At 39.8% G+C, this 18,773-nt stretch overlaps 1 protein-coding gene across 1 annotated transcript in view; it reads left to right on the forward strand.

Moving 5' to 3' along the window:
* dcaf12 (DDB1 and CUL4 associated factor 12) overlaps nucleotides 1-18,773 on the forward strand; it is a 146,224-nt gene that overhangs the window by 94,687 nt on the left and 32,764 nt on the right. The window contains exon 6 of the mRNA XM_039759044.1: nucleotides 13,833-13,898. Within this exon, the coding sequence (XP_039614978.1) occupies nucleotides 13,833-13,898 (66 nt within the window). The remainder of the gene's footprint in view (nucleotides 1-13,832; nucleotides 13,899-18,773) is intronic.

An 18,773-nucleotide genomic window follows, 5' to 3' on the forward strand; every position in this document is an offset into this window, starting at 1 on the left:
GAAAGTGTCTTCAAAAACTGGCAGTAGGTTTGGGAGTTGATTTTGAGTTCATCTTCAATGCAAAAAGGTCCAACTAGCTCATCTTTAAAAATACCAGCTCATACCTGTACCCCACCTCCACGTTGGAGTGGAGCTCTGTGCCCATTACTGATCCACAGGTCCATCCATCTGGTCCATCAAGAGTCACTCTCATCTCATCGGTCCATAAAACCTTTGAAAAAAATCTGTCTTCAGATATTTCTTGGCCCAGTTTTGACGTTTCAACTTATGTTTCTTGTTCAGTGGTGGTTGGGTTTCAGCCCTCCTTACCTTGGCCATGTCTTTGAGCACTGAACACCTTGTACTTCTGGGCACTCCAGGTAGGTTGCAGCTCTGGAATATGAAAGTACTGGAGGATAATGGGTTCCTGGTAGCTTCACGTTTGATTCTTCTCAAATCTTTGGCAGCTAATTTGCGTCTTTTGTTCTCAACACGTTTCTTGCGACCCTGTTGACTATTTGCAACAAAATGTTTGATGGTTCTATGATCACACATCAATATCTTAGCAATTCCAAAAGTGCTGCATCCCTCTGAAAGACTTTTTACAATTTTTGACTTTTCAGAGTCAGTTAAATCTCTTTTTTGGCCCATTTTGCCTGAGGAAAACTAGCTGCCTAATAATTGTGCACACCTTGATATAGGGTGTTGATCTCCTTAGGCCACACCCTCCCTCATTACACAAATACACATCACCCGACGTGCTTAAATCCAATAAGCATTCAAGTTAATACAGCTTGAAGTTGGAATATACGCATTAAAAGTGATGATATGGTCAAAATACTCACTTGCCTAATAATTGTGCACACAGTGTATTTTCTCATAAATATGACCTAAAACATCATCAGATTTTCACTCAAGTCCTAAAAGTAGATAAAGAGAAACTAGTTAAAGTAATGAGACAAAAATATTATACCTGGTCATTTATTTATTGAGGGAAATGATTGGTTATTACGTATTTGTGAGTGGCAAAAGTATGTGAACCTCTAGGATTAGTTAGTTTGAAGGTGAAATTAGAGTCAGGTGTTTTCAATCAATGGGATGACAATCAGGTGTGAGTGGGCACCCTGTGTTATTTAAAGAACAGGGATCTATCAAAGTCTGCTCTTCACAACACGTTTGTGGAAGTGTATCATGGCACGAACAAAGGAGATTTCTGAGAACCTCAGAAAAAAAGTTGTTGATGCTCGTCAGGCTGGAAAAGGTTACAAAACCATCTCTAAAGAGTTTGGACTCCACCAATCCACAGTCAGACAGATTGTGTACAAATGGAGGAAATTCAAAACCATTCAAAGATCACTCCAAGAGCAAGGCATGTAATAGTCGGCAAGGTCAAAAAGGACCCCAGGGTAACTTCTAAGCAACTGAAGGCCTCTCTAACATTAACTATTGTTCATGTCCATGAGTCCACCATCAGGAGAACACTGAACAACAATGGTGTGCATGGCAGGGTTGCAAGGAGAAAGCCACTGTTCTCCAAAAAAAAACATTGCTGCTCATCTGCAGTTTGCTAAAGATCATGTGGACAAACCAGAGAGCTATTGGAAGAATGTTTTGTGGACGGATGAGATCAAAATAGAACTTTTTGGCTTAAATGAAAAGTGTTATGTTTGGAGAAAGGAAAATACTGCATTCCAGCTGTATCCATCTGTGAAACATTGTGGTGGTAGTATCATGGTTTGGGCCTGTTTTGCTGCATCTGGGCCAGGATGGCTTGCCTTCATTGATGGAACAATGAATTCTGAAGTATATCAGAGAATTCTAAAGGAAAATATTAGGACATCTGTCCATGAACTGAATCTCAAAAGAAGGTGGGTCAGGCAGCAAGACAACGACCCTAAGCACACAAGTCGTTCTACCACAGAATGGTTAAAGAAGAATAAAGTTAATGTTTTGGAATGGCTAAGTCAAAGTCCTGACCTTAATCCAATCAAAATGTTGTGGAACGACCTGAAGCGAGCAGTTGATGTGAGGAAACCCACCAACATCCCAGAGTTGAAGCTGTTCTGTGCGGTGGAATGGGTAAAGTTCCTCCAAGCCGGTGTGCAGGAATGATCTAAAGTTACCGGAAACGTTTAGTTGCACTTATTGCTGCAAAGGGGGGGTCACAACAGATACTGAAAGCAAAGGTTCACACACTTTTGCCACTCACAAATATGTAATATTCGATCATTTTCCTTAATATATAAATGACTGAGTATAATATTTTTGTCTCATTTGTTTAACTAGTTTCTCTTTATCTACTTTTAGGACTTGAGTGAAAATCTGATGATGTTTTAGGTCATATTTATGAGAAAATATAGAAAATTCTAAAGGGTTCACAAACTTTTAAGCTGAACTGTATTTCTTTTTTATTGTGTGGGTCACACTAATATAAAAACATCTGATTATTTTCAAATTCATATGTTTCACTGATAATTTGTTAATTATCAAATTTTAATTTGATTATTATTAATTTTAATCGTGTTAATGCAGAGACATCAGGGTGACATTCACAGGTTGACAGACGTGAGCAGATGAGGTAAGACATGTACTGGAGCCCAGAACAGCATGTGCAACCACAGGTTGCAAGTATTAAAATAGTCAGGCATGAAATAATCGTGACTAAATTAAAAATAAATTGAACGATTAGTCGACTACCAAAATAATCATTAGTTGCAGCCCTAGCCAAGAGGCCTATGGCAACTTTGAAGCAGTTACAGGAATTTTTGACAAAGAATTGTCATTGTGTCCATATGATGATAATGTCACAAATGCTCCACAAAAGTGGCTTGTATGGGAGGGTTGCAAGAAAAAAGACACTCCTCAAGAAAAGCCACATAAAGTTTCAGATGAGCTTTGCCAAAATACACTGAGGCCAAATGGAAAAAGGTGTTACGTTTAGATGAAACCAAAATAGAACTTGGGCCTTAACGTCATACAGTATATCTGGTGGAAAGCCAATACAGCTTACCATCCAAAGAACGCCATACCTACAGTAAAAGCATGGAAGCGATAGCATTTTAATGTGGGGGTGTTTCTCAGCAGCAGGGAATGAGGTACTTGTCAAGATACAAGGAAAAATGGAGGGAGTAATATACCGTCAAATTCTTAACCCTAGAATTACCAGAGCCTACGAAAAAACTCGTAATTCCGTCCCACCTTAAACTGCTTCTTAAATCCCTTCACACCTCTCCGCCAGCGCCCTTTGTCTTCTAAATGTGCTGATAAAGAGCAGCCGGCTATTCCATCCCCCCACCAATTTAGAACGTGCACGAACTTCTCTCAGCTCATGCCTTGATTGAGTATCTGGGGGTGAAGTGGAGTTTTAGAGTGAAATAATAGATCGTTGTTTGGAACACACGCATTTCATGTCTGTTCCGTTTCTACAGTAATCTGTGTCAACACATTGTTAAAACAGAAACTTTTTTTATATTCTAGTAGTAGATGACAAAATGTAGGCATAAACTATATAATGTATGAAGCCTGAAGTCCAAATAGCAAAGAAACATTTTCACAAGAATAACACAATTGCACTTTTATTCAAACATATAACTGCAGAAACAAAAAGCCGCCTTAACATGCGACATTGACACCAGTTTACTGTAACTGACTCCGTGGTTCAATAGATCAGCCCCGCTTGAATCAAGGGTCACGGGTTCGATCCTGCGCCCCTCCGTTTTGAGAAGTAAACTGCTCTTAGTCTTACTGTTTTAGAATAAAAGCATACATTTGATTTCAGTCTGTAACAGCCGGTGCAATTTATGATCTTTGTAAAGGTTAGCTTTTTTTTATTCACTTTTCATTCTCTCAGTCGCGTTCAGAATCAATCCATACAACCCCATCTGACACGGCTGTTTTCACTAAAGACGCGCTATAGCTCTGCAGTGTACCACGATGCATACTAACGCTAACCCCCCCGGTTCTGACACACAAACGCTGGCGAAGCTGCCTTCTTCGTATCTCACCGTCACTTGCTTTTCTTTTATTCAGTTTTATTGAGTGTTCCTGCCAGTCCCGCATGTTGCTGTATGCTTTTCTTTTGTACTCCAGGACATGCAGAGGAAAGAATGGTAAAGACCAGTAACTTCGGCGCTATATGCAATCATCAGACACTCCCCATCTGCCCGTGTCGCTCAAACACAGGAACATATATTGGTGTAAAAGTATAACAAAAGTGCACTTTTATTCAAGTGCACTTTTTCCATCGCTTTTCCTGTAAGAAGCAGTGTACACACTTCTCTATGCTGTGGTTTCTATTACACACCTGAAAGAAAGAGACAATACATGTGAAAATATCCAGCATACAGCAACATGCGGGACTGGCAGGAACACTCAATAAAACTGAATAAAAAGAAAATCAAGTGACGGTGAGATACGAAGAAGGCAGCTTCGCCAGCGCCTGTGTGTCAGAACCGGTGGGGGCGTTAGTATGCATCGTGGTACACGCAGAGCTATAGCGCGTCTGTATTCTGTTTCTTTTGTACTCCAGGGCACGCAGAGGAGAGAATAGTAAAGAGCAGTAAGTTCGGCGCTATATGCAATCATCAGACACTCCCCATCTGCCCGTTGTTTTGTTATACTTTTCAATACTTTTATACTGCTCAAACGGGCATGCTCAAAAATACACGTAATGCCACGAAAAGTGCACAGACACTTCATTTCAAACAAAACAAGTGCACTTTTATTCAAAACTACCTGTATAACCAAGAAAAAGAAAGCAAGTTACAGTAGGCGATTGATACGACATCTTGCATGGTGCAATGCTAAGAAGTGCAGATTTTCATTCCGTGCTATATAAAATCATCACATTCAAATATTAACAGTTCCCACACACCCAAGGACCGTCCTTCCTACATTTACGACACGTGTACTTGTTGCCGTGTACACACCTCTCTGTGCTATGGTTTCTATTACACTGAATGAGCACCTGACACTGTACTTTCTTCCCTGGGGAAGGTCCCGATCAGAGAATTTCCAGTTCCTGCATAAATTCACACCCGATCTGACGCTGTTCGTTTTCAAATAATATTGCATTAGTGCGATTATATTTTCACATATATTGTCTCTTTCTTTCAGGTGTGTAATAGAAACCACAGCATAGAGAGAAGTGTGTACACTGCTTCTTACAGGAAAAGGCGATGGAAAAAGTGCACTTGAATAAAAGTGCACTTTTGTTATACTTTTACACCAATATATGTTCCTGTGTTTGAACGACACGGGCAGATGGGGAGTGTCTGATGATTGCATATAGCGCCGGTTACTGGTCTTTACCATTCTTTCCTCTGCATGTCCTGGAGTACAAAAGAAAAGCATACAGCAACATGCGGGACTGGCAGGAACACTCAATAAAAAAAAAGCAAGTGACGGTGAGATCTGAAGAAGGCAGCTTCGCCAGCGTTTGTGTGTCAGAACCGGGGGGGGGGGTGCGTTAGTATGCATCGTGGTACACTGCAGAGCTATAGCGCGTCTTTAGTGAAAACAGCCGTGTCAGATGGGGTTGTATGGATTGATTCTGAACGCGACTGAGAGAGTGAAAAGTGAATAAAAAAAAAAGCTAACCTTTACAAAGATCATAAATTGCACCGGCTGTTACAGACTGAAATCAAATGTATGCTTTTATTCTAAAACAGTAAGACTAAGAGCAGTTTACTTCTCAAAACGGAGGGGCAGGATCGAACCCGTGACCCTTGATTCCAAGCGGGCTGATCTATTGAACCACGGAGTCAGTTACAGTAAACTGGTGTCAATGTCGCATGTTAAGGCGGCTTTTTGTTTCTGCAGTTATATGTTTGAATAAAAGTGCAATTGTGTTATTCTTGTGAAAATGTTTCTTTGCTATTTGGACTTCAGGCTTCATACATTATATAGTTTATGCCTACATTTTGTCATCTACTACTAGAATATAAAAAAAGTTTCTGTTTTAACAATGTGTTGACACAGATTACTGTAGAAACGGAACAGACATGAAATGCGTGTGTTCCAAACAACGATCTATTATTTCCACTCTAAAACTCCACTTCACTCCCAGATACTCAATCAAGGCATGAGCTGAGAGAAGTTCATGCACGTTCTAAATTGGTGGGGGGATGGAATAGCCGGCTGCTCCTAGCTTCTCTTTATCAGCACATTTAGAAAACAAAGGACGCTGGCGGAGAGGTGTGAAGGGATTTAAGAAGCAGTTTAAGGTGGGACGGAATTACGAGTTTTTTCGTAGGCTCTGGTAATTCTAGTGTTAAGGAAAACCTGCATGGCCTAGTCAGAGCACAGACTTAAACCCTATTGAAAGTCTGTGGAATCACTTGAAGATTGCAGTCTACCAGCAGTTACCATCCAATTTGACTGAGCTTGAGCAGTTCTGTAAAGAAGAGTGAGCATACATTACACAGTTTAGATGTGCAAAGTTGGTAGCGAAGTATCCCAACAGACTCATGGCACTAATCAAGCAAAAGGTAGTTTCACAAAGTACTGACACTTTGGTAAATCCTTTACATATCTCAGTGATTCTTTTTTTCTTTCCTGAACTGTTCCTATTATATAGTATATTGCCAAAAGTATTGGGACACCCCTCCAAATCATTGAATTTTGGTGTTCCAATCACTTCAGTGGCCACAGGTGTATAAAATCAAGCACCTAGGCATGCAGACTGCTTCTGCAAACATTTATGAAAGAATGGGTTGTTCTCAGGAGCTCAGTGAATTCATGCGTGGTACCATGATAGGATGCCACCTGTGCAGTAAGTCCATTCATGAAATTTCCATGCCGCTAAATATTCCACAGTCATCTGTTAGTGGTGGTATAACAAAGTAGAAGCAATTGGGAACAACAGCAACTCAGTCGCAAAATGGTAGGTCACGTAAAATCAGAGTGGTGACGGCGCATGCTGAGGCACACAGTGTCCAGAAGTCTCCAACTTTCAGTAGCTATAGACTTTCAAAAACTCAAGAACAGTGCGAAGAGAGCTTCATGGAATGAGTTTCCACGGCCGAGCAGCTGCATCCAAGCCTTACATCACTAAGTACAATGCAAAGTATCAGATGAAGTAATGTAAAGCACACTGCCACTGGACTCTAGAGCAGTGGAGACGCATCATCTGGAGTGATGAATCACGCTTCTCTGCCTGGCAGTCTAATGGACCAGTCTGGGTTTGGTGGTTGCCAGGACAACAGTACTTTCCTGACTGCATTGTGCCAAGTGTAAGTGAAAGGAACTCTTAATACTTCAGCATACAAAGCCATTTTGTACAATTTCATACTCCCAACTTTGTGGAAACAGTTTGGGGATGGCCATCGTGTTCCAACATGAACACACAAAACAAGCAAAACAAGGTCTATAAAGAAATGGATAAGTAAGTTTGGTGTGGAGGAACTTTACTGGCCTGCACAGCCCTGACCTCAACCAGAGAGAACATCTTTGGGATAAATTAGAACGGAGACTGCTAGCCAGGGCTTCTCGTCCAACATCAGTGCCTAACCTCACAAATGCTCTCCTGGAAGAATAGTCAAAAATTCCCATAAGCACACTCCTAAACCTTGTTGAAAGCCTTCCCAGAAGAGTTGAAGCTGTTATAGCTGCTAAGGGTGAGCCAACTCCATATTAAAGCATATTTATTAAAATGGGATGTTATACGTTCATGTGTGTGTAAAGGCAGGCATCCCAATGCTTTTGGCAATATAGTGTATCTTTTACTTGGATGTTATAAGCTGCAATGAGTAAATACAGCTGGAAAAAATATGTTTGTGTGTGTCATTATTTCTGGCTGCAAAGCAAGAAATTGTGAATAATTTGAAGGGGGTGATTCTTTTCTATACCGACTGTAAATGCACCTTTTTGCGAATTGCTTTACTCTTGCACTGAAAAAAATGACAGAAATGCAATCTTTAACTGAAGTAAATTTATTCTGGAAAAAATTCCTACTGAAGAGATAATTATTTTTGACATAAAACTGCACATGCCATAGTTATTGGCATTCCTGCATTTAATTCTTTTTCCAACCTCCCATCACCCAATAAAACAGCATTGAATCTTATTATACAACATCTTGTAAGACTGGGGAGTACAGAGCAGGGAATCTGATACCATTCTTCTTTACAGAATCTCTCCAGATCATCCTAGGTCCTCTTTTACACACTCTCCTCTTCAGCTCACTCCACAGGTTTTCAGTGGGGTGTAGGTGTGTGAACTGAGACAGCCAAGGCAGAAGCTTGATTTTGTGTTACTTTATCAATTTTTGTGCTGATTTGAACATATGTTTTAGGTCGTTGTTTGGTTTTAGTATCATGGTAAAGGAAGTCAAATTTAAATTAAAATCTTTTGGAAACATGATTGAAGTGTTTAAAATTACAAAAGGAATTAGTACAGCGAATCAAGACTGAATTTCACACAGACATTCGGAGGTATTTCTTTATATAGCGAACCACAGACAAATGGAATATGTAACCGAGTAGTGTGGTAGATAGTAGGACTTTCAAAACTAGGCTTGTTGCTGTTTTGGAAGAATTAAGCAGAAGGGACTGAAGAACTTTGTTGGACTGAAGGGCATGTTTGTGCCTAGATTGTTCTAATGTTGTAATTTCATGGAGTTGATGGTGCAGTGTACTCTAACAAGGTTCCTAGGGCTTTTGAAGGAAAACAGCCCCACAACTTCACATAATGCCCAATGTACTTGACAGTAGGGATCAGGTTCTTTTCAGTATAGCCATCCTTCATTTTATGCCAAAACAATCTTGAGTATTTCTTGCCAAAAAGCTGAAGTTTTGTTTCATCTGAACATAGAAAATAGTTCCAATGTGGACATGGGAATGACATCTGCTGGTAGTTTTAGAGATTTGGTTAGTGCAAAATGGTACATTGTTCTGTATTTTTCCGACAGTAGTCCCTGAAGATTTATTTATTTATTTATTTTATTTTTTTACCTCTCTCGTCATTCTGTACACTGTGCGTGAAAGCCAAATAAATAAACTTGGATCCTATTCCTGGCAAGCTGCTGATAGTTACAGTAGATTTTAATTTTTTAATTATTGCACTACCTGTAGATAATGGAAATTTTCAGGTGAGCAGCTATTTTTTCTAGCCATTCCCTGACTTATGAAGGTCAACACAATTTTCTCTCACTTGAATTGTGTTCATGTTCATGAATGAGTAATGAAGTTTGGCCACTGTTTCATCTCATGTTTATACCCCAGTGAAACTGTTTACTCTTTGAAAGTTTCTTCAGACTCTGATCAACGTAAAAAACCCAGAAATAAATAGGAAAGATGCTTTAGTTACATACTGTTTGTACAAATTTCTAGAGGTGCCAATAATTGTGGCTCATGTGATTTTGTTTAAAAAATATATATATATATTTCATTTAAAGATTGGATTCTGTCAATTTTTTCAGTGCAAGATTGTTATTTAGGTGGCATTTTTTACAACCCTTTTTACACAATCAATGCTGGGGTGCCAATAATCATGGGGGTGTGTGTATGTGTATATATAATATATATCAAATCAAAAGGCTTCTCTGCATGCTACGTTAAAACTCACATACCTCTGGCCTTTGAAGACTCTCAGTCAACATTTTATGCTATGACCCATGCAACGTAGCCTTTGGTTTTCATGATTGTGGTAGAGTGCCACTGAAATTGGAGTTGAGGTGCCTATTGAGGCTGGCACAAACACTGGGACACACATTACCTTATAGGAATTGCACAGCTGTGCCACTGCTGTGCTACTTAGAACAAGTACAGCTAACTGATGACATCACTGGTCTATCACAACATGGGGGGCTTTCAGTGACGTGTGGTATGGTTCATGGCTGGTGAGGCATGGACTTCTTCATAGTGAGATTTACAGATATATTCACTATTTAATTGACAGCCTGCACATTGACCGCACGTCCCAGGGGGCTTTATGTTCATGCACGGTTGCCAAAGATGCAGTAGTGCATCAGAAGTCACAAAATATGCACAGGTGTACTACCTCACACATATCTAATGGGATAACTAAAACCAACTAAACACACTGCTGCTCTGACACAAATGCAATTCCTGTATTGCACATGTGTCCTATAGTGGCTGCGAATTAAGCCTTCAGCATTTTGTGCTAGCCCCAGGCAACACTGATAGGCAAGGCCAGCAGTACATGCTGTCCTGCATGGCTCACATGTCAATTATGGCTGAGCAATAATGTTGCAGTTCAGACATGAAACCAACTTCCCCAACTGCAGACCCTCACGAGAATCTCTGCAGTGTGACTGGAACTACTAGCTTTCCTAAGCGATGCAGGCAGCATTTGCTGAGCTGAGCGTTCAGGCTACTTACTGGATGGTATTACAGATGCACAGACTGGGGCTCACGGCGACCTATTTTTACACAAACAGGGAGATCCTTTTCACACTAGAATCACTAAAGCCTACGAAAAAAACTGATTAAAAATAAATAAATAAAGCTAACCTTTACAAGTACCATAAGTTTACACTGGCTGTTACAGACTCAAATCAAATGTATGTTTTTATTCTAAAATAGTAAGAAAAAGAGCAGCTCACTTCTCAAAAAGGAGTCGTCCGGGGTCGAACCCATGAACTTTTGATTACCAATCAGCAATACTTACCGTTGCACTACCAAAGAGGTTGTATCAAAGGCATGTCAATATTGCAAACTATATTGCAAACTAACGCGGGTTCTTTTTCTGCAGTTATATTATTGAATAGAAGAGCACTTCTTTTGTTATACTTGTACCTTTTGTGAAAGTGTTTATTTGATATTTGGACTTCAGACTTCACATATTAGACACTTCATGTCTACATTTTTTTCAATTATTACTAAAACATGAAAAAACATTTCTGTTTTAATGATATGTTTACACAGATTGTTGTAGACACGGAACACACATAAAATGCATGTTTTCCAAATAACAATATAGTATTTACTCTATTCAACTCTAAGCAACTGACACGCAGGTAAACAGACTTGAGCTGAGAAAACTTTGTGCAGCGGTGGGGGGATGTGATAGCAGGCTGCTTAGTGCAAAGGGATTTAAGGTGTGTTGGATTCTTTTGTAGGCTTTGATAATTCTAGTGTTAATTGTGAGACCATAATGAAACTGAGTACACTCAAATTTTATCTATACTTAATTTTTTTTTTTTTTGTTTGTTTTTTTTTTTTTTGCGTATGCTAAACAGACCAGTAGAACACAGGTTTTCAGTGAGTAAAAGTAATTACAAACTTTTATTTTTTTGTTTAGTAGGCATTTATTCAGAACTGCTATAGATTAAATCAGTGGTAATTTTAGGCTCTGGTGCCAAGATTTTTACCATTTTTCTTTGAATGAATCAATTTTAATTTGCCTGTATAACATTACCAAATTAAGGTATTTGTTATGTCCTTTAATATAGAATTCTGCACCAGTCACTCCCCCAAACCATACTAACCCCCATAACTAAACCCCCTGCACCTTCTGGGGCCCTCGTCCTGTATTTGCATTCCTGAGCTCATACACCCAAGACTTTACTAAACAGAAGACAAGGTACTGAAGAATACAGTCTACAACCACAGATAAAACATTATACAGCTTCCACAACTTAACAAAGTACTTCCTCGCTGCTTTTACACAACACCAATTCCGTTACACACAGTATTTTAGCCTTTGTTAAAGCCCATTGCGGCACTTCTTATGTGATTTTGGGCTATACAAAAATAAATTGTATGTCATCACATTCTTTAATTGCTTCATCTTTGTGTTTTCCATATTCTTTTCTTACATTTAGTAACACATTTCTTTCATTTTGAACCTACTTATTTCACCACCTTTGACTACTTTTTTCCCCCTTTCCCTTTATTAAGACTGGAGGAACACATACAGTGGTGTGAAAAACTATTTGCCCCCTTCATGATTTCTTATTCTTTTGCATGTTTGTCACACAAAATGTTTCTGATCATCAAACACATTTAACCATTAGTCAAATATAACACAAGTAAACACAAAATGCAGTTTTTAAATGATGGGTTTTATTATTTAGGGAGAAAAAAAATCCAAACCTACATGGCCCTGTGTGAAAAAGTAATTGCCCCCTTGTTTAAAAATAACCTAACTGTGGTGTATCACACCTGAGTTCAATTTCCGTAGCCACCCCCAGGCCTGATTACTGCCACACCTGTTTCAATCAAGAAATCACTTAAATAGGAGCTGCCTGCCTGACACAGAGAAGTAGACCAAAAGCACCTCAAAAGCTAGACATCATGCCAAGATCCAAAGAAATTCAGGAACAAATGAGAACAGAAGTAATTGAGATTTATCAGTCTGGTAAAGGTTATAAAGCCATTTCTAAAGCTTTGGGACTCCAGCGAACCACAGTGAAAGCCATTATCCACAAATGGCAAAACATGGAACAGTGGTGAACCTTCCCAGGAGTGGGCGGCCGACCAAAATTACCCCAATAGCGCAGAGACGACTCATCCGAGAGGTCACAAAAGACTCCAGGACAACGTTTAAAGAACTGTAGGCCTCACTTGCCTCAATTAAGGTCAGTGTTTACAACTCCACCATAAGAAAGAGACTGGGCAAAAACGGCCTGCATGGCAGATTTCCAAGACGCAAACCACTGTTAAGCAAAAAGAACATTAGGGCTTGTCTCAATTTTGCTAAGAAACGTCTCAATGATTGCCAAGACTTTTGGGAAAATACCTTGTGGACTGATGAGACAAAAGTTGAACTTTTTGGAAGGCAAATGTCCCGTTACATCTGGCGTAAAAGGAACACAGCATTTCAGAAAAAGAACATCATACCAACAGTAAAATATGGTGGCGGTAGTGTGATGGTCTGGGGTTGTTGTGCTGCTTCAGGACCTGGAAGACTTGCTGTGATAGATGGAACCATGAATTCTACTGTCTACCAAAAAATCCTGAAGGAGAATGTCCGGCCATCTGTTCGTCAACTCAAGCTGAAGCGATCTTGGGTGCTGCAACAGGACAATGACCCAAAACACACCAGCAAATCCACCTCTGAATGGCTGAAGAAAACAAAATGAAGACTTTGGAGTGGCCTAGTCAAAGTCCTGACCTGAATCCAATTGAGATGCTATGCCATGACCTTAAAAAGGCGGTTCATGCTAGAAAACCCTCAAATAAAGCTGAATTACAACAATTCTGCAAAGATGAGTGGGCCAAAATTCCTCCAGAAAGCTGTAAAAGACTCATTGCAAGTTATCGCAAACGCTTGATTGCAGTTATTGCTGCTAAGGGTGGCCCAACCAGTTATTAGGTTCAGGGGGCAATTACTTTTTCATACAGGGCCATGTAGGTTTGGATTTTTTCTCCCTAAATAATAAAACCATCATTTAAAAACTGCATTTTGTGTTTACTTGTGTTATATTTGACTAATGGTTAAATGTGTTTGATGATCAGAAACATTTTGTGTGACAAACATGCAAAAGAATAAGAAATCAGGAAGGGGGCAAATAGTTTTTCACACCACTGTACATAGTATCAACCGCTCCTTAGAGCTGGCATTCCTTGGACCCTGTATTGCTAATCCCTCATGACATAGTGCCTATCTATTCAAAATTCATATTGAAATTTATCATTATATTGATGGACTTCATCCCATTCTGATCCCTTTAATGTGAGAACTAAAGGCCCATTTATTCCATTAATTACATAATTCAAAACCTAAGTGTTTTTAATACTTTTTATAAAGTATTTGATTTCTTTTTAATACAACACACTTTTTGTCATGCATTGGTATTTGAAAAGAGTCGTTTATAACTCAAGTTAGTGATTACGATATGACACATCTTGTTTTAAAATATTTACATTTTTATTGTTGTTATTTGGCAGGAGCTGGGAGCAGTATCTCTTGATGGATACTTCCACTTGTGGAAAGCAGAACAAAGTTTATGTAAGGTAAGTGGATGCTGAGGTTTTTTTTTTTAACGATTTTCCTCTGAGATCTTAATTTTAAATGATAACACTGTTGATTACTAATGGTCAGTAGGGCTGAGCAATATATTGAATTTTCAGTTTGAGTCAGTATTTAAGAAAAATAAATATACAAAAACAATTATCACTGTTTTCAGCAGTTTTATTTTTCCACTTCTTATAAATAAAATCTACCAAATCCGCACCTCTCTTTCAAAGTGTGACTACATAAACTCCATCCATGTTGCCAGGCAGTGATAAGTATGTGGAAAAAAAATAGAGCGTGGATCAAAAAAGGAAGTGTTTATAACAGGTAGAGTTAGCTCTGCTGTTTGGAAGTTGTTTGATTTTTTTTCTAGGAAATCTGTTCATGCAGCACAAAATTACATATTACTACATATGAAGAGGCCACTCAGTCATGTGTAGCACCTACAAATGTACACTTGCCCATCAAAACAGACTCCTACTAAGCAAAGTTCAAAACACAGGTTCTATGTTCTGTTGTATACCATATGAGTGGTAAGCAGCAGGTGGAAGAGGATAACAGCTGCAGTGACTTTGCATTGCAAAATACACATTCACCTTCTTAACCTGCATTCTGAAAAGACTTGTACTTGGTAAGTGGTCCGATGACTACACAAACCACTAATTCACATCTCCATGAAAGTGGTGATTTCTGTGCAACGTAACTTCTCATTCATCCATCTCACACTGTCTCCATTCTGTACTGAAACACTATAGCTGAGAATAAAAACAGTAGCCTTTTTAGTTTTCTTTTGTGTTAATTATTTAATGTTGGTATGTCAGGTATGGGATAAACTGCATTTTTTTCTTTTTGACTTTGTATTTTTGCACAATTTGTGAATGGAGCTTCCTAATTACAATAATGAATGTTTAACATATATCACATTAATTTTGAATTAACATTTATAAATGCTGTAATGACCTGAGAGTGCAAGAGACATATGAATGAATTTAGCTGAAAGCTGGTAGTAGTTATCCCTGAAAAGGGCCGTTCATTTCTTTAGCAACTGAACCTCCTACCACCTTCCTTGGCTGCTGCTCTTTTCCTCATAAGACTCTTTCATCTCTATGTGCTCCTGACTTGGTTCTTCTCATTGCTTACACATGCATGCTGCCTCACCTCACCTCACCTTTATATGAGCTGGCACAAGGCTGAGGTTCACATCAGGTTTGCCAGCGGCCATGCACCCAGGCCGGTGGGCTTTAGCAGCAAGGATATGTTGTAGTACTCTTAAGTTTTGTGTTTGTGCGTCCTTTCCTTACACACTTGCAGTAGTAGCTTTTTGGCAGGCTTCTCCAAGTATCTCCATCTTCTCTGACAATTCATGGTCACTTGAGAAGCGTGTCCTTTTCAAGTCTGTACCAGGGATGCTGCACTGTGTTGCTCTGGGGATATTTTATGCTGTTAAAATTATTGGAAGTCAAATATAAATCCGTATTAGTTTATTAGCAAAGGTTAATAATAGGGCAATAATGTACCAATTAATTAAATTAAAAGCTATGTGATTTTTATAATGACAAATTTTAACAGAGACATGTCATTTCACTGTTCATTGGGATTGAAGGCAAAAGTAAAGTTTCACTTCATTTCTACTGAAATCTTACCGCCCTCCTCAGAATTTCAAGCAGCTCTTTTTAGCGATGCCCCACAGCAACACACTGTACCAGTGCATGCTCCCTGACATGACCTGACCTTTTTAGAATTTCTTCACTAGCCTCAACCCTTTTAAAGTAGCTATTGTTACTATAAAGAAATAATGATTTAAGGAGCTGTTAAGGATACAAACTATGTGTTTGCCTGGCTGCAACATCAGTACTTACAGTACTTGCTATGTTGGTAGTTGATATAAAATAAATACCCACTTGCACCATACAGTCTTTCATGTAGAAGAAAAAGCATGTACAGGTATATTCAAATATATAATTTGGAGTAATTGCAAATGATGTAACTTATAAAATAATATAGGTAAAATATACATACAGTATCATATAGTATATATATATATATATATATATATATATATATATATATATATATATATATATATATATATATATAAATAAATATAATTGACCGAGTCTCCCGACCATGGGGTACGCACATTGGAGACCCGCCCCCAACTCTAGCCCTCTTCCCGCGCCCACCCTCGCTCTTGAGGCATGCGCACTGCCTGCTCATGTGCCCGCCCCCAACACCTCACCAAACACATCCTCAGTCGCTTTGGTCTCTGCTACAGTCCACATGCACCTCTGAGCCACACTTCTCATGTTCTTTTTGGTTCCGGCTGCTTTGCTTTGCTAACAGGTCTCTCTCATTGCTGTCCTCTGAGCCACGTTGACTTTTCATTGTTCTTTTCGGTTCCGGCTGCTTTGCTTTGCTAACAGGTCTCTCTCATTGCTGCCCTCTGACCCACGTTGACTTTTCATTGTTCTTCTCGGTTTGGGCTGCTTTGCTTTGCTAACAGGTCTCTCTCATTGCTGCCATCTTTGTTTGTCCCAGCAAGCTTCTGTTTTCCCTATTGTTTCTGTGCCCATTCTTTTTTTCCTTTGTTAGACCGACACCGAACCCGGAGTGATGGCCACCGCCCTATCGTGATGCTGAATAGGGGAATTGCTGAACTGTGTCTTTCAGGAAGTGTTTACCCATCAATTAATAATTATGCGGCGTATGCTACGCCGTGGGTCGGCTATTAGTAAAATTAAAACAAGAGAAGGCTAAATCAGACAGAAATAATTAGCAAACAAACAAAGATAGCTGACAGTAACAGTGCAAAATTTACAATTGGTATGCCAGTTTCAAAAGATAAGCTTTGGGAGCAGTTTTAAAATGTGTTATTGAATCAAGCTGACGTATATGAGAGAGAAGAGAATTCCCAAGTTAAGGAGCACTAGTGAGAGATGCTCGAACTCTCATAGCACAGAGTTTTTGATGTGTGGTACAGAAAGTACAGCTGCAGATGAGAATCTGAGTGAGCGAGAGGAGCGTCAGTCTGTAGGTGATCAGTGAGGTTGTGGAGACCTTTAAATGTTAAGAGTGGTATTTAGTATTGTATTCTGTAGTTAACAGGGACCCAGTGAAGTTGAGAGAGAATAGGTGTAGTATGTTCAGTGGATTTAGAACAGCAGGTTATTATCCTGGCCGCAGAATTTTGAATAAATTGTAAGCAATGGATACGTTTTTGTGGAATGACAGATAAAATAGCATTACAGTAATCTATACGTGAGGTGACTCGGGCATTAACCAATACTTTAGTACTGTGTTGCGTAAGAACAGGACAAAGTCTAGAAATGTTTCGGTGATGGAAGAAAGCAGTCTGAAAAATGTTACTTATACGGGAGGAATTATTTAATAATAATAATTATTATTATTTAATAATTGCCATTATTAGTGTATAAATGGATATAAATAATTACATGTAAACGATTTGCCAAAATCTGTTGTATGTAAACAATACTGTTTAAAACGTTTTTTCCACGTCTACCTGTATTAGTTTAAATGGCACTTTTACCACTTGCAATAGGGCTGACGTGCTGACTTGTCGTGTCGAATGGGCAACACAGTGAATGCAGCGTCTATCTACACTGCTCACAAAAATTAAAGGAACACTTTTTTTATTGGGCCTGGCATGAAATCAATTAAACCTGTCTGATAATTTTCTGGTTGGTTAAGCAGCTGAGGTCATTGTTAATCACTTTCAGCTGTATTGGTGTTCATGGACTTAACGACAGGTGCACTAAAGTGGCAACAATTAGAAAACCCTCAAAACAGGACTGGTTTTACATGTGGAGGTCATTTCAAGTTTCTCCCTCTTGATCTTTTTTGGCTGGTTTTCCACTCGTGCTAGTTTTGGCTTGAGTAATTATCTCTACTGGCAGTATGAGGCGATTCCTTAACCCTACAGAAGTTGCACAGGTTGTCCAACTTCTCCAGGATGGCACATCCACACGTGCTGCAGCAAGAAGGTTTAATGTGTCTCCCAGCACAATCTCCAGAACATGGAGGAGATTTCAGGAGACTGGCTGTTATTCTCGGAGAGCTGGACAGGGCCGTAGAAGGTCCTCAACCCATCAGCAGGACCGATACCTGCTCCTTTGTGCAAGGCGGAACAGGCTGAGCACTGCTCGTGCCCTACAGAATGACCTCCAGAGGGCCACTGGTGTGAATGTCTCTACCCAAACAATCAGGAACAGACTTCATGAAGATGGCCTGAGGGCCCGACATCCTGTAGTGGGCCCTGTGCTCACTGCCCAGCACCGTGGAGCTCGACTGGCATTTGCTCAAGAACACCAGAATTGGCAAGTCCGCCACTGGCCTGTACTTTTACAGACGAGCAGGTTCACCCTGAGCAGCTGTGATAGACGGAAAGAGTCTGGAGAAGACAAGGAGAACGATATGCTGCCTGCAACGTCGTTCAACATGACAGGTTTGGTGGTGGGTCAGTGATGGTCTGGGGAGGCATATCCATGGAGGGACACACAGACATCTACTGCGTAGGAAATGGTGCTCTGACTGCCATAAGGTATCGAGATGAAATCCTTGAACCCATTGTCAGACCCTACGCTGGTGCAGTAGGTCCTGGTTTCCTCCTAATGCACGACAATGCCCGCCTCATGTGGCAAGAGTATGCAGGCAGTACCTGGAGGATGAAGGAATTGAAACAATTGAATGGCCTTCACGATCCCCTGACTTAAACCCAATAGAACATCTGTGGGACATTATGTTTCGGTCCATTAGGCACGGCCAGGTTGCTCCTCAGACTGTACAACAGCTCAGGGATGCCCTCATACAGATTTGGGAGGAAATGCCACAAGACACCATCCGTCGTCTCATTAGGA

The sequence above is a fragment of the Polypterus senegalus genome, chromosome 7 (assembly GCF_016835505.1).
Source record: "Polypterus senegalus isolate Bchr_013 chromosome 7, ASM1683550v1, whole genome shotgun sequence".
NCBI classification, from domain to species: Eukaryota; Metazoa; Chordata; class Cladistia; order Polypteriformes; family Polypteridae; genus Polypterus; species Polypterus senegalus.